The sequence below is a fragment of the Oxyura jamaicensis genome, chromosome 10, assembly GCF_011077185.1.
Source record: "Oxyura jamaicensis isolate SHBP4307 breed ruddy duck chromosome 10, BPBGC_Ojam_1.0, whole genome shotgun sequence".
In the NCBI taxonomy this organism is placed as follows: Eukaryota; Metazoa; Chordata; class Aves; order Anseriformes; family Anatidae; genus Oxyura; species Oxyura jamaicensis.
The window spans coordinates 4,366,787-4,379,186 of NC_048902.1; the positions used below are offsets into that span (position 1 = coordinate 4,366,787).

Genomic DNA, 12,400 nt, shown 5'->3' on the forward strand with positions numbered 1-12,400 from the left:
CTCACTTCATTTACGCTTATTAACTTAGTACTATGTATTTAATGTTGACTTGCCAACTGTTAGATAGTCTTTACGTTAGGCTGAATGCTGTGTCTCTTCTGTACGAGTGTGCAGGCTCTGATGTAGAAGGCAAGTCCCCAGTACTACAAAACTGTGCCTAGTCCTCAATGCCATGCCTGTTGGAGGTTGAAGCTACAGGCTTTTATCTTTATGGCAGGAGACTTCTCTTCCATAGAATGAGCTAAGTCTAGCACTTAATGCAAATAGGTATTTTTGCAGGAGTCAAATCTCTTAATGGAGATGGAGTTTGTGTGCCTCAATGAAGCTTAGGCAGTGGCTTAGGAGGGACAGGATTCAACACTTTAAAACAGAAAAAGCTCAGAGGCAAAAACGTAGTGCAGAGCTCTTCAGCTTGGCAGAGTGAAAACAATCTGAGTTAGAGCACAGTAGAGGGACTTTTTTTAAACAAGTGGTTGTTAAGAAACGTTAGTATGTATAATATCTGAAAACAAACTGCACCGTGAACAGACCTGTTGAGCTAACTGCTGCTTGTTTTATTTTATGGAGGTTCACAAGGCAAAGCAATGAATGCTGATAACTGTACGGCAAGCAACAGTCACTCTGAATGGTGTGGGAGGCAATTAGACTTAAGCAGTAACACTTGCTTTTACCATTTAGAAGGAGTAGTGCATATCTGTAAGTACCTGGCATAAAAATTCTAGTAGAACTACTTAATGGTAAGAACAGTGGAATACTACGTTATACATTCATACATGTTTCTACCATATTCAATTTTTATATACAGTATAGGATTTGTTTCTATAAATGTACAGCTGTGCATAAAGACATTTCTTATAACAAGTAGAGCATTAAACAGAATTCCAACATGGGCCAGCCATATTCCAATATAAATCTTGAAGGCAATATTGTTTAGCATACAGTACTACATAGTTCTGTTTAAACTTTTTGTAGCGCCTGTTGGGAGTCCCTAAATACATCAGCAAATGCAAACCAATTCCATTACATCTCTGTACAGAATTATTTAAATATACCATCGTAGTAGATTTTTAGATGGTAATATCCCAAATGACCCTAACTCTTTTAAACATGTAGCAGCATACTTAACGTTCCCCAGAATGATCTGCATTAGAGGAAATGTGCATTTAACATAATCTTCATCAGATAATTAAAAAGATTACAGATATTCAACTAAAGGCACTTATTAAATACACCTTAAAGTCCCTGGTCCCAGACTGCAAAGCACCTTTCTGTTTCAGAATGACGATAGGTTTGAGTATTTTCACTTACTAGGTGTTAACCAGGCTTTAAATATAATAAATAATTAGTATGTCTATTGCTGTATGTTTCTGAGACAAATATAAAAGTCTCTGCTGTGGATAGGTTTCTTGCTCCTTGTATACAACTTCACTGGTGAAAAATTCTGAGAATAGCAGACCTCAGGAGAACAGTGTCTTGAAGATAAGGGAAAACATCTTCAAACATTGTTAGCTTCATAGCATTTTCTTGTCTAACAGTCTTTTATATCTTGGTGACATAATTGTTAGGAAACAGACCTTGTTTCCCTCGTAGTCTTCCTGTCCACCAACCAGAAGGATCTGTGACAAAGAAAGTAAAGTAAGGATTGAGGTTTTGTATACCTTATTGTATACTTTCTGAGGCAGGCTCACAAAGCTGTTCTACTTGCTGACAACCTTCTCATGAAGGATGATGATAAATGATTTAGAGAACTGAATTTGCTAATCACAGCAAATTCAGGTTAGGTTGCTCTGGGAGAAATCAAAGAGTTGGAGTTGGATTTACCTGGTTCTTGTGGATTAGGCTAACTTTCAGTCAGAACCTGGATAGTTACACTCTGAATTGACAGACCTACAGTAGCAAATAAAGTGAACAGCTTTCAACTGTCAAATCTGATATTTTAAAGTGCATAGGTGTGACTGTTGTGGATGTCTCTGCTCTCTGAGCTATCACAGAAATTTGCAAGCTTTATCAGGGAAGATAACTCTGGGGTAACTCCAAAAACCATGTCTTAACTATTAGTAGAAAAAAAAAAAAAAAAAAGTTTTTTTTCTGTTTACGTACCTTCTTTGATTATATCGATCACATCGTTGGCATTAAAGCTAAGTTCATCTGTGTCCTGAGCATCGTATGCATACAGTGCCCTGCACTGTGGTACCTGAGGCTTAGGTTTTGGCTGTGGTTTAGGCCTTCCTCCAGCTGGTGGGGGCCGGTTTGTGGTCTGCCTGCGAACACTTAAGAGGATGGGAGGGAAATGTTAATGTGTTTCAAAGTTTATTATGACCTGAACCTAAGCTTTATCAACTCATCCTGATGAACAGATTGTAAAGAATATCATAGAAAGGGGAACAATAGCTCTTACATTTCACACCAATTAAAAATAGGCATATAAGACTCTTTCCCGTGAAAGGGTTAAGAGTTGGTGTTTACTTCCTACTGATAACGGGTGAACAAGTACTTCCAAACAGCAGTTTAAATGTATAGGTGAAGATAGTGCTCAGACCAGAATGTAACTAAATGGGCACATGCAGTTCATGCACATCTTGGCAACGACATGGTTTAGTCTTATCTCCTTCCATGCCCCCATTTCAGCAGGAATTTAATTTCCAGTAATAAAAACAAAGTTCTAGCTCACGGGTTTGCTACTTTACCATCCTGGTGATTAAGCTGTAAGAGAGACTGTCCTAAGGTGTCTCAGATTCCAGGACCGTCTATGGACTTGTTCTGTTATAGGCAACTCTGAAGCAGCAGGGGAGATGCTGCACAAAGTCTGTCACAGCTATGACCACTCCAAAGACTAGGAAAGGGAAAGGGAGGAAATGCGTTTTGCCAGCTCATCAGCTAATAAAGGCTGGAAGAAAGAACAGGTATTAGATGCAATATGTCGTTTTAGTTGTGCATTGCAAAGCTGTGATGGAGGAGTGGGGGTGGGGGAGCTGAACTGTGATAATGATGCGTGATACCAGGACAGTGCTACATAGCTCTTGCAGAAGAGGTTTGTAGTTACTTATTAAAAGTCCTAACTTCATTTTTGTTAGTGTATTTCTAGCAAATTCTAGTTTAAGTTCCTATAGTGAGATAAATGAGATAGGGAGGTTTGTCTTAAAGCGTGGCTTAGCATTTTGGTACTAAATTTATCGAGTGGGGGGAGGATTGTTCTGTTCTTAGGCTGCTGATTTTGCATGGGATGCAATACAGTGTAAAGCCTAGACCAACTAGATAGATGTGGAAATATGTTAGGCGTCTCACAAAAGTAACAGCTTTTCTGGGCCTACAGCAGAACAAGAACATCTTCAATGAAATGTACTGATGGTGAGAGCATGGTGGGTTTTTGATTGCCTTTTTTTTTTTAAAATCAGACTTGTAGTAGATTGTTAGTAATGACTAGAAATTAAAGATGTGTTAATACAGAAACCTTACTAAAGATAAAACTTAACTTGGTTTAAATAGAACCCTTAAAATAACATCTGTAATGGCTGTAGTCTTAAAATAGTAAATTCATTACTCATCTAGCTCATGTCTTGTGTACAGGAAAACTAGAGGAAAAACTGAAAAAAATCTGGAAGCCACTGCTGAATATAGCAATACCACTTCATTTTAGTAAATTAAGGACCTCAACACTTAGGAGGAAAAGCCTTGCAAATGTCACTTGTGTACTTCCTTTGTTCTGTTGCTTTTTGGGATATTTGTTTTTCATAATAGCTGAATGTATCAGAGAAACTTACAAATAGTATTGTTGAAATGTCTGGCCATGCCACTGAACAGGTTCAGCTGAAAGGAAGAACAGGAAGAACCCCTCAGGTGTCCTTTCTGAACTCTGGCATACCTGCTGCCGCCATTCCTTTGTGAGTCTGTCTCTTTTTTTTGTTTTTTAAACTGTTTTTGGACTGACTGGGGGAGTGGTTATAGGTAAGAAATGATACGCTAGCTTGGTGGACCAGTTGTGTCCCTAATTGTGCTGGCCAAGAGTACAGGTAGTAAGAAGTGAGGTGATGAAAAGGAACAGAACTTGCACTGCTGGCTGTACTGGATCTTGAGGGATTAGTATCAGGGAAATTAAAGCCTGAACTGGGTTGGTGCCTTGTCATACTACACTGCACAGGTTTCAGTGCAGCAACCCATGTGCACTAATCAGTGTAGTGCCCATGCAAGGGCAAGGCTTTGAGGTTGCTGCCAGTCCCCAGGACTATACACAGGATTAGGAAAATGAATGACTAGGAAGAGAGCTGCCAGGTAAACTATTTCTTTAACATGTCTTCTGCTGGAAGATGAGCTACACCGGACATGTGCCTTAGCCTTTCTGCTGCAGTGGTGAGACACACTTGTCCAGGCTCTCTAAAAAAATTGAATATACTGCCCTTTGCAGCAGGAACAAAAGCCAGGCAGTGCAGAACTCTGCTGTGCAGTGCATTGTGTGGTCATACCAAATTCCAGGAAAAATGCTCTCACCTCCAGAGTCACGTCTGCTACCGCTGACCGACTGCGTGCGCCTTGAGCCACCCCAGGCTGCCAGCAGGGTGCGTGCGCATGCCTCAAGCATAATGCAGTGCCCCTGGCTGCGGGGCACAGCCGGCCTGTGGACCAGCACGAGTACCGGGCAACAAGGGGGCTGGCCTTTGCTGGAGCTAAATTCCCAGAACTGCAGCTTTTTGACATTTTTGACTTTTAATATATTTGCTGTTCTCCCTCAGGACGTTACTGTATTCTTATAACGGACCATTTGACAGTGTTGCAGCATGCTTTTCCTGCTTGGAAACTAGATTATAAAATGGCTCTGGAAACACCTACTGAAATATGGCTCAGTAATGATTAGCACTGGTAGGGAGAACAAGGCTTTGTTATTACTATTATGGCAGTTCCAAATTGGACTTCTGAATGTGTGCTCAGAGTTGGGTATTATTAGTATTAACACATTGAATCCACAGTATCAGAACAAATGTCTTCTTCCTGTAGGCTTTACCACTGTATATTCACTCCAACAATATCCCAATGCTTTCCAAAGCTGTAATGTAATGCCCACCTGAAATTATTATTTGGTTATATTCTCCTCAGGGTGCAGCACCTCCCAACATTTTTGACCAAAATACTTCTTCCCCAAGCTGTATTTTACTGTATTTCAAAATGGAGAACAAACTATTTGGTGAAGTTGTGGGGATTACTACATAGCCAGCAACCTCTGTATTGGAATATCAAGGCCTAAGAAGTGACTGCTTTTTTTTTTTTTTTTTTTTAAGAACAAGAACAATAAAAATCAATGCTCACTCTCCAACATCCTCTTCCTTCCTTGTTTTCTTCAGAATTGAGCAGTCTCTCTCTCATTTGTGGCTTATAGAAAACTGACATCCATAAAATCAGAGAGGTGGATGGCTGCCATACTTGTTCTAGTTGCAATTACTGCTGTAGCTGTTTGTGGGTTTAATTGCTGTTTTTTTTCCTACCTGTCTCAAGCATATACTGTTGTCAATGCAAGCTAGGGCAGACAGTGAAGATGTCTGAGGTAGAAAGAAGTAGAAACTTTGATACATACGAATGATCCTTATAAACTGATGACTGAAGGAGATGGGTGTGTTGGTGTATACCCAGAGCATTAGGAACTATACAGTATGATGCAACTGATGTTTTTAATCCTATGTGGTAGCGTGTCTAACATCACCTTGTTAGGTACTTGATAGATGCTACATTTTACAATAATAAATTTTACTCACAATTGTCTGGTGGAAATCACAGTGGCTTTACCCTGCATATGGCTTGCAGGTTTTGTTGCTGCTACGTGAACTACTCTCAAGACAAAAGAATCTAACATTAGCAAAACCCCTTTGCTCGTTGTATGTCAATTTAATGAACTTCACTATTTGAAGGTGTTGTAGATGGAAGCATGCTTAAAAGTATTAGCGTCTGCTGAGGGTTTTGAAATTGTCAAAATTAGTAGTGGCTACAAATGCTCAGAATACACTTGCAACTTTCTGTGGTTAGCACGTGGCTGATAGTTCCCACGAAATAGCACAACTACTTTTTATTATCCCTAAACCAGAAGGGAAAGAAGGCCTACTCTAAGTACTGCACTATCCTTAAGCAGAAGGCACCATGCAAGTTTAAGATATTTAACTGGAACTAGTCTACCTTCATTCCTAACGGCCTACAACCTGTTAAGGAGCGTGTGTTTTAAAATCCTATGGAAGGTGAGTTCTCTGAGTGCAGCTTAATGGCCTAAGCTGGTCATCCATGATAACTTTATCAGCCATGAACAGTTTGTGCACTAAACTACAGAAATTAACTAGAAACTTACCCGGCTGCTCCTTGGTCAGGTACTTTCAGAAAATCCAGGCTTTCTGGTTGCTGTGAAATCTTGCCCGATCCTCCTGACAGTTGCCGTGGTAAAGTTGGCCGTGTCATATTTGTGTACAGATTTTTCTGATTGGCCTGTTGATTTGCTGGGCCGTGGGGATATGGTACAAACTGTGAAGGATTTATTACTCCATTTTGCTGATGTCCTGGAAGTAAATAAAGCATGAACACATCCAGTCCAAACTATGGATGTGTGTGTATTTGTATGCAGGCACACATGAAAAGTATGCACAAACACACTGATATACAGATGTACATGTGTGCAAATGCACACATGCATGCACACAAAAGTATGCATGTGTATAGAGACGCACATGAATGTGTACGTGCACACATGTACAGACATACATGTCTGGGTCAACACAGCAACTACTTAAGTTCAGTAGTTACATTTATCCTGCCTGAACACTGCAGGCAGTGTTTACCACTCTGTGATTATCTACTTCAGTGCCACGGTAAAGTTAGCCCAGCGTCCTGCTCAACGCAGAATCAGATTCTTGTAATTAGGACTCTGTGACATGCCTGTTCAGCAGCTGTCATGAGCTATATGATGACAAAAGGCTGAATTGCAATTATGTGTTGGCTATGCTTTGGACTTGAATGCAAAGAAAATCTACATCCAAACTTGCCTTGTTGTAAGGCAAGTTTGAGCTTAGTCTACAGTCATAAGACTTCTTTATATTTTTTTTGTCTCTTTTTTCCTGTAGCTGTGGAAGTGCTGAGTTTGCAAATGAAAGCAGCCCTCCCTTGGTTTAATTCATTCTATATGGGTATTTACTGCCTGTGTCCACAAAGTGGTTAACTTCTTTACCATAATTTGCCACTTTACTAGAATATATACAGTTCTTGTTGATCATGCAGTCCTTTGAGTCATATGGCTATGAGTTGTGTTTTTTTTTCAATAGGATCAGGAGTTGGCATTTGGTAACCAAGACTGGTTACACACTCGACTTACAGTCTTATCATTGTGCTTCTCAAAAAAAACAGCAGCTGACTGCAAGAGAACCTTTTGTTTAAATAAATAATTAAAAAAACCACTCTGGGAACATAGAAAAAAGAACTACTTGGGAAGTTGTAGGTCAATGGAATATTGTTCTTTCCTCTGAGTTCACAGGCTAAATTAATCATATCGCTCAAGGGCAGATGTGAAACACCCTAATTACATCAATCCCGTACAGAAAAAAAAGCCACACAACTTGCTGGCAGAGCTCGTAGGGCTCAGCATTCAGTACACATCAAAGTTCTTATCTAACAGGGTAGGACAATGAGACATAAATTGCATTGTTGTCTATGACCCTGAAAGCAGTTTCATTACAAAGTGTTGTCTATATTCTGATTAATTCGTATATTTTTCCCTAAAAAGGAAAATAGAGAGGCTATGGGGTTAGTTTTAAGATTCAGTGTCTTCTCCTCAGTGACTGAACACGCCAGCATCCCTAACAACCAAGCTGTCTCTGGTGGAATACCAGTTTGATTCCCACTAATCTCCCAATGATCCACTTCAAAAACGCCTGCAGTGTATGTTTAACTTAATATAGTAAAATTTTAGTATCCTCTTAATATGTGTTTTTTATGGAAAGGAAAAACAACAACAAACCACCACCAACAAAAACACAGAGAAAAAGAAACAAGTGAAAGCCTAAATTTTGAATTTTGTTTTAAACTTGAGGCTAAGAAAACTTACCAGGAGGAGGAGGAGCAGCTCTCATAGGGTAAGTCTGAGTTTGAGACCTGTTAGAATACCCTCTAGTTTGTGTAACGTTACGTCTAGTAGGACCTGAAAGAAACCAGCAACATTTTGTTACCCTTTTGTGATTCCATTAATTAGGTAAGGTTATGGCTCTCAGGCCCCTCTGTGTTCAGAGAGGCTGATCTTAGGAGTAATCAATCTAATGTGTGGTGTTGGCCTTGTTCTGCTAAAGCTTTAGGTGCAACAAGGATGTCTTTGGCATATTCTCCCTTTTTTGATCCAGTTCAGCCACAGGATTTAAGGTAGAGATGTCTCAAGGCTGCAGTAAACTGAGCCTTAAAAACTATTAGCTTTAGGGACTAGTTTTAGAAACCACAGACAGCTGGCACAACAGTACTTTTTATACCATTTTCTGATCATCAATTTCTCTACCCATATAAGTAGACTTTTTCCAGTCCAGTGAAAAAAATAAGGGGGGGGGTCCCCCCCCCCAGTTTTATTGCACTGTCCTGTTTGGTAGGAAAACAACAGGAAAACAATTTAGCAGTGTGCTTCCAGGTCTGGTTAAAAGATAGGTGTTTTACTTTGAAAGGAGATTTATTTTCTTCCTTCTTTTCTCCTGTAAGGTAGCTGTGCCAAAAAACTTTCCCTATTCTCCCGGTAGCACCCTCTAAGAGGTAGAAGCTTCACAGAAAGCATTTAATGTGGCAAAAAGGTAAACACTTCTGGAGACTATTTTTTACAGACAGTACTATTTGGAGCTCAGTCTTTGGTGACATAAAAAGGTCACTTCCTTTCTGCATCACCATGACTGTAAGAACTGCAGGAGCTCTGAGTAGACTGAAACACTCGGCTTCAAAATGCCTGGCTAATGGTGCTTGCTGTTTGTACTGTCACCTAAGTTAACACCCTTACTTATTTTGCCACAAGAACCTCAGACACTTCAGGAGCATTCAGTATATAGGGAAATAAAAATTTATAAATGGAAAAAAATATTAAATTCCAGAAAGCCTGTAAAACAGGAGGGAAATGTGCTGCATCAGTAGGATCTATACCTTGGATCTTCTTTTCAGTGGTGCAGAGAAACAATGAAAACGCTGATGTAAGTAAGAGAGAGGCAAGGAGGAAAACCAGGAGTCATTCATTTCTAAAGGAAAATGATACGTACGGGAGTTCTTTGGTAGCCCTGGTCCAATGCTGATCTGCAGCACTTTATTGCTTGGCTTGAGATTGGCTATATCTCCTTGGCCTTGCATAAATTGCACTTGTCGAGAACCACTACTGCTCCAGGGCCCCCAGCTCTCTTTTTTCAGCTTTACTTCAAGCCTAATATAAGCACATGAAAACAAGAAAAAAAAAAAAAAAGACTTTACATGTCAAACCAGGATAATACCACTTGGCAGCAGATAACTTAGAGATATAAAAGTAAAAAGCTTAGATTGAGAATCTCAATTCAATGTGTGAATAATGATATAAAACACCTAATTAATTTTTTTTACATGTTCTACTTAACTGATCTTTTGGCTTTCATAGTACAGGAAGGAAGTTTAAGACACTCTGGAGAGGCTAAGAAGATAAATGAGCTTTGAGGAAAAACATGCAAGGGTCTGAGCAACATATGTGTCTACCATAAAACAGATTCCACTAGAAGACTCTACTAGTGCAAGCTAGTAAGTGCTCCATTCCTAAATATTCTTCTGTATGTGCCATTAGGTGACCAGTATGTGCTTCACAACTGGGCCTTGTGCATATATGGGGAGTGAACATTTTTGCACACACTTTTCAATCTTTCTAATTATTTTCACATATATATGAAATATATAAATGACTATATATATATACACACACACTCTTTCCAAGTATTTTCATACTATCTGTCTGCTTCTGCTCTGTAATGCAATTAGATATAAGCTAAGAAAATCGTGGTTTGGTTTGGGGCAAGACCCAAGAAATATAATACACTACATCTGGCATGAACAAAAACTTTTATTCCCAGTACTGGATTATTAAAAATATTTATTCCTGGCTTTGAGTATAGGAGCATATGCTACAGGAATGTTCCAAATTTCAGTTGTCCTCCTCTACCCTTTCAAACTAAAGTAAGACTCTCCTGTTAACTTTTATAATTCTTGCACTTCTTTTAAGGAAATGAACGTACAAAAAATCCAAGGCCTGCTGCTGCTAATCTACTTCAAGGGTAGGAGTATTAACAGAAACACATTTGTTGGGATAGTTTCCAGCACACCCTTACAGCTAAAACACACATCAAACATTCCGTAGCTTTTCAGGCTTGTTTATAAGGAATGTTCCCAAAATAATTTACTTAACAAGCTCCTTCGGGAATTATCCTCTCACCTGGCAGAAGAGACCTTATTTCAGATTATTATATTATGGCTCTGTAATTGTGTTCCAAATATCATAATGTTTCCACTACTGTGTCAAGGTTAAGGAGTTTGAAGAGGATGTTCCCTTCTCATGATAGGAAACAGAAGGCAGCAGAGAGATGGGAAAGCTTGCTCTATGGGTGCACATTAATTGCGCTGGCCGGGCCCCTGCTGCGCAGCCACAGCACTGACAGCACGGAGTTGATCTGTGACAGGCCAAAGTTGCGGACCCTTGATCCTGCTGCATGTTCAGCAGAATGAAAGCAACTCACCTACGCACACAGACTGTGGAAAGTGGCAGGTGGCCCAGATACAATCCCAATCTATTACTCTGATGAGCTAAAAAATGTCTGGTTTCCTTGCATTTTTATAGCGTACTGTCTCTTGTTATTCTAAATCAAAGCACTAGGCAGGAGCTCAGCAAGTAGCTTTCACTCATCTGCCTTGTCAGGAAAAGCAATGATTCTTTAAAAGCCCATTGAAAAAACATAACTCACGTATTGCTAAATTTCAGAGGTAGTTTCCTTTGTGTTTTCTCTTCGTATCGTTTTGATAAAAGGCTTAAAAACTCAGTTTTGAAGACTGATTCAAGCAAGCTATCATATTCCTGTTCATGTAGAATGAAAATGTCATCCTGCATCGTGCTGAAAAGAGATCAAAGCATATACCATTCAGATTAGAATTTCAATAGCAAATAGAGCCAGCATTATCATGAAATTTGTATACATGGTTAATTTTTAAAAACATGAAGTCCAGAGAGCATATACTGTAGAGTCTTGCTTTATGAGAACACTTTTTTTTGAGCAGTTGATAATGAAATACCTGAAACAATCCTGTTTGAAACACAGGAAAGCTATTTGGTCATTTTACAGTAATCACTGTTTAATAAGAACATGTGCTATTGAAGTTAAACAACTCCATCTCTTCAATAATGGCAAAATCTGTGATTAGAGACTAATTGGAAACTTCAAGAAGTTGCTAGTCATAAAGTAAGACTGAAGTCATAGCAAGCAAATTCTGAATGAAAGCTCTTAACTCTCCATCGTTTTAGCTCAATGGTTATACAGCACAAAGAGCACACGTGTTGGGAGCTATTGCCGTCAATGGATCGATTCCTGCTTACAGATGCTGCAAAATACTCCACAGAAAATTATATCTACATCAGGAATTTACTTGGCTGATTTCTGCCGAGTCCCCACAGTTCCTTTGAGTTCTAGCTAGATAAGTGTTGTTTCAACATGCTAATTTGTTTATAAATGTATTGTTTTTCCTTTTAACAACATGTTGGCATACTTCCTTGCTATAACTACATTGGTGTCTATCTGTGTCTGCATCCTCTCTAAAAAGCAATATAAATAATGGTTTACAAATAAAACAAAACCAAGGAAATAAATGTGTTTTTTTTTTGTTTATTTGTTTTTTTAAACCTAATATAACATGATGTCTCTGTGAAACAAGATTTCACTTTGTCTAGCCATGACCCCTTCTCCTTGCTCCAACAAGGATGATTACAGGATTTTATTTTTTAAGAGAAGAAAACTGAAAGCAAGGAAAAGAAAGCAAGTCATAAATATGGTCAGCCAGCTATCGCAGACACAAGTGATAAAGATATTGTCAATACAATTTCTAGCAACTCCATCCACAGCTGCTGCATTAAAAAAAAAAAAAAAAAAAAAACCTACAATTGTTACGCTGAAAAGCTATTTACAGTAAGGTTATTTACTGCAAGCAAGCAGCTGGCTTCCTTGTCACAACATGCCAAAAGCTCCCAAATTTAAAATTAATCACACTAGTTGTGACTTTGCTATTTATTTGCTTCTATCTAATCTTCATATGCTTTTAGTAATACTAGAAAATATAATTGCAGCATAGCAGTTTATTTCAATATGTTAGATGTTGTCTCATAAGTGAAAAAGGCGCTATCAGTTTGTATTTCTTTCTGTAG

The 12,400-nt window shown here is 38.9% G+C and overlaps 1 protein-coding gene across 2 annotated transcripts in view; it reads right to left on the bottom strand.

Annotated features, from left to right (window-relative positions):
• Positions 1-533: 533 nt before the first annotated feature.
• The window catches only part of MYO1E (myosin IE), a 60,645-nt gene continuing 48,778 nt past the window's right edge, over positions 534-12,400 (bottom strand). For both annotated transcript variants that reach the window (XM_035336229.1, XM_035336230.1), the window contains exons 23-28: positions 10,953-11,099; positions 9,240-9,397; positions 8,066-8,158; positions 6,323-6,527; positions 2,101-2,270; positions 534-1,616 (exon numbers count right to left, since the gene is read on the bottom strand). In XM_035336229.1, the coding sequence (XP_035192120.1) occupies positions 1,540-1,616; positions 2,101-2,270; positions 6,323-6,527; positions 8,066-8,158; positions 9,240-9,397; positions 10,953-11,099 (850 nt within the window). In that variant the 3' untranslated portion in view covers positions 534-1,539. The remainder of the gene's footprint in view (positions 1,617-2,100; positions 2,271-6,322; positions 6,528-8,065; positions 8,159-9,239; positions 9,398-10,952; positions 11,100-12,400) is intronic.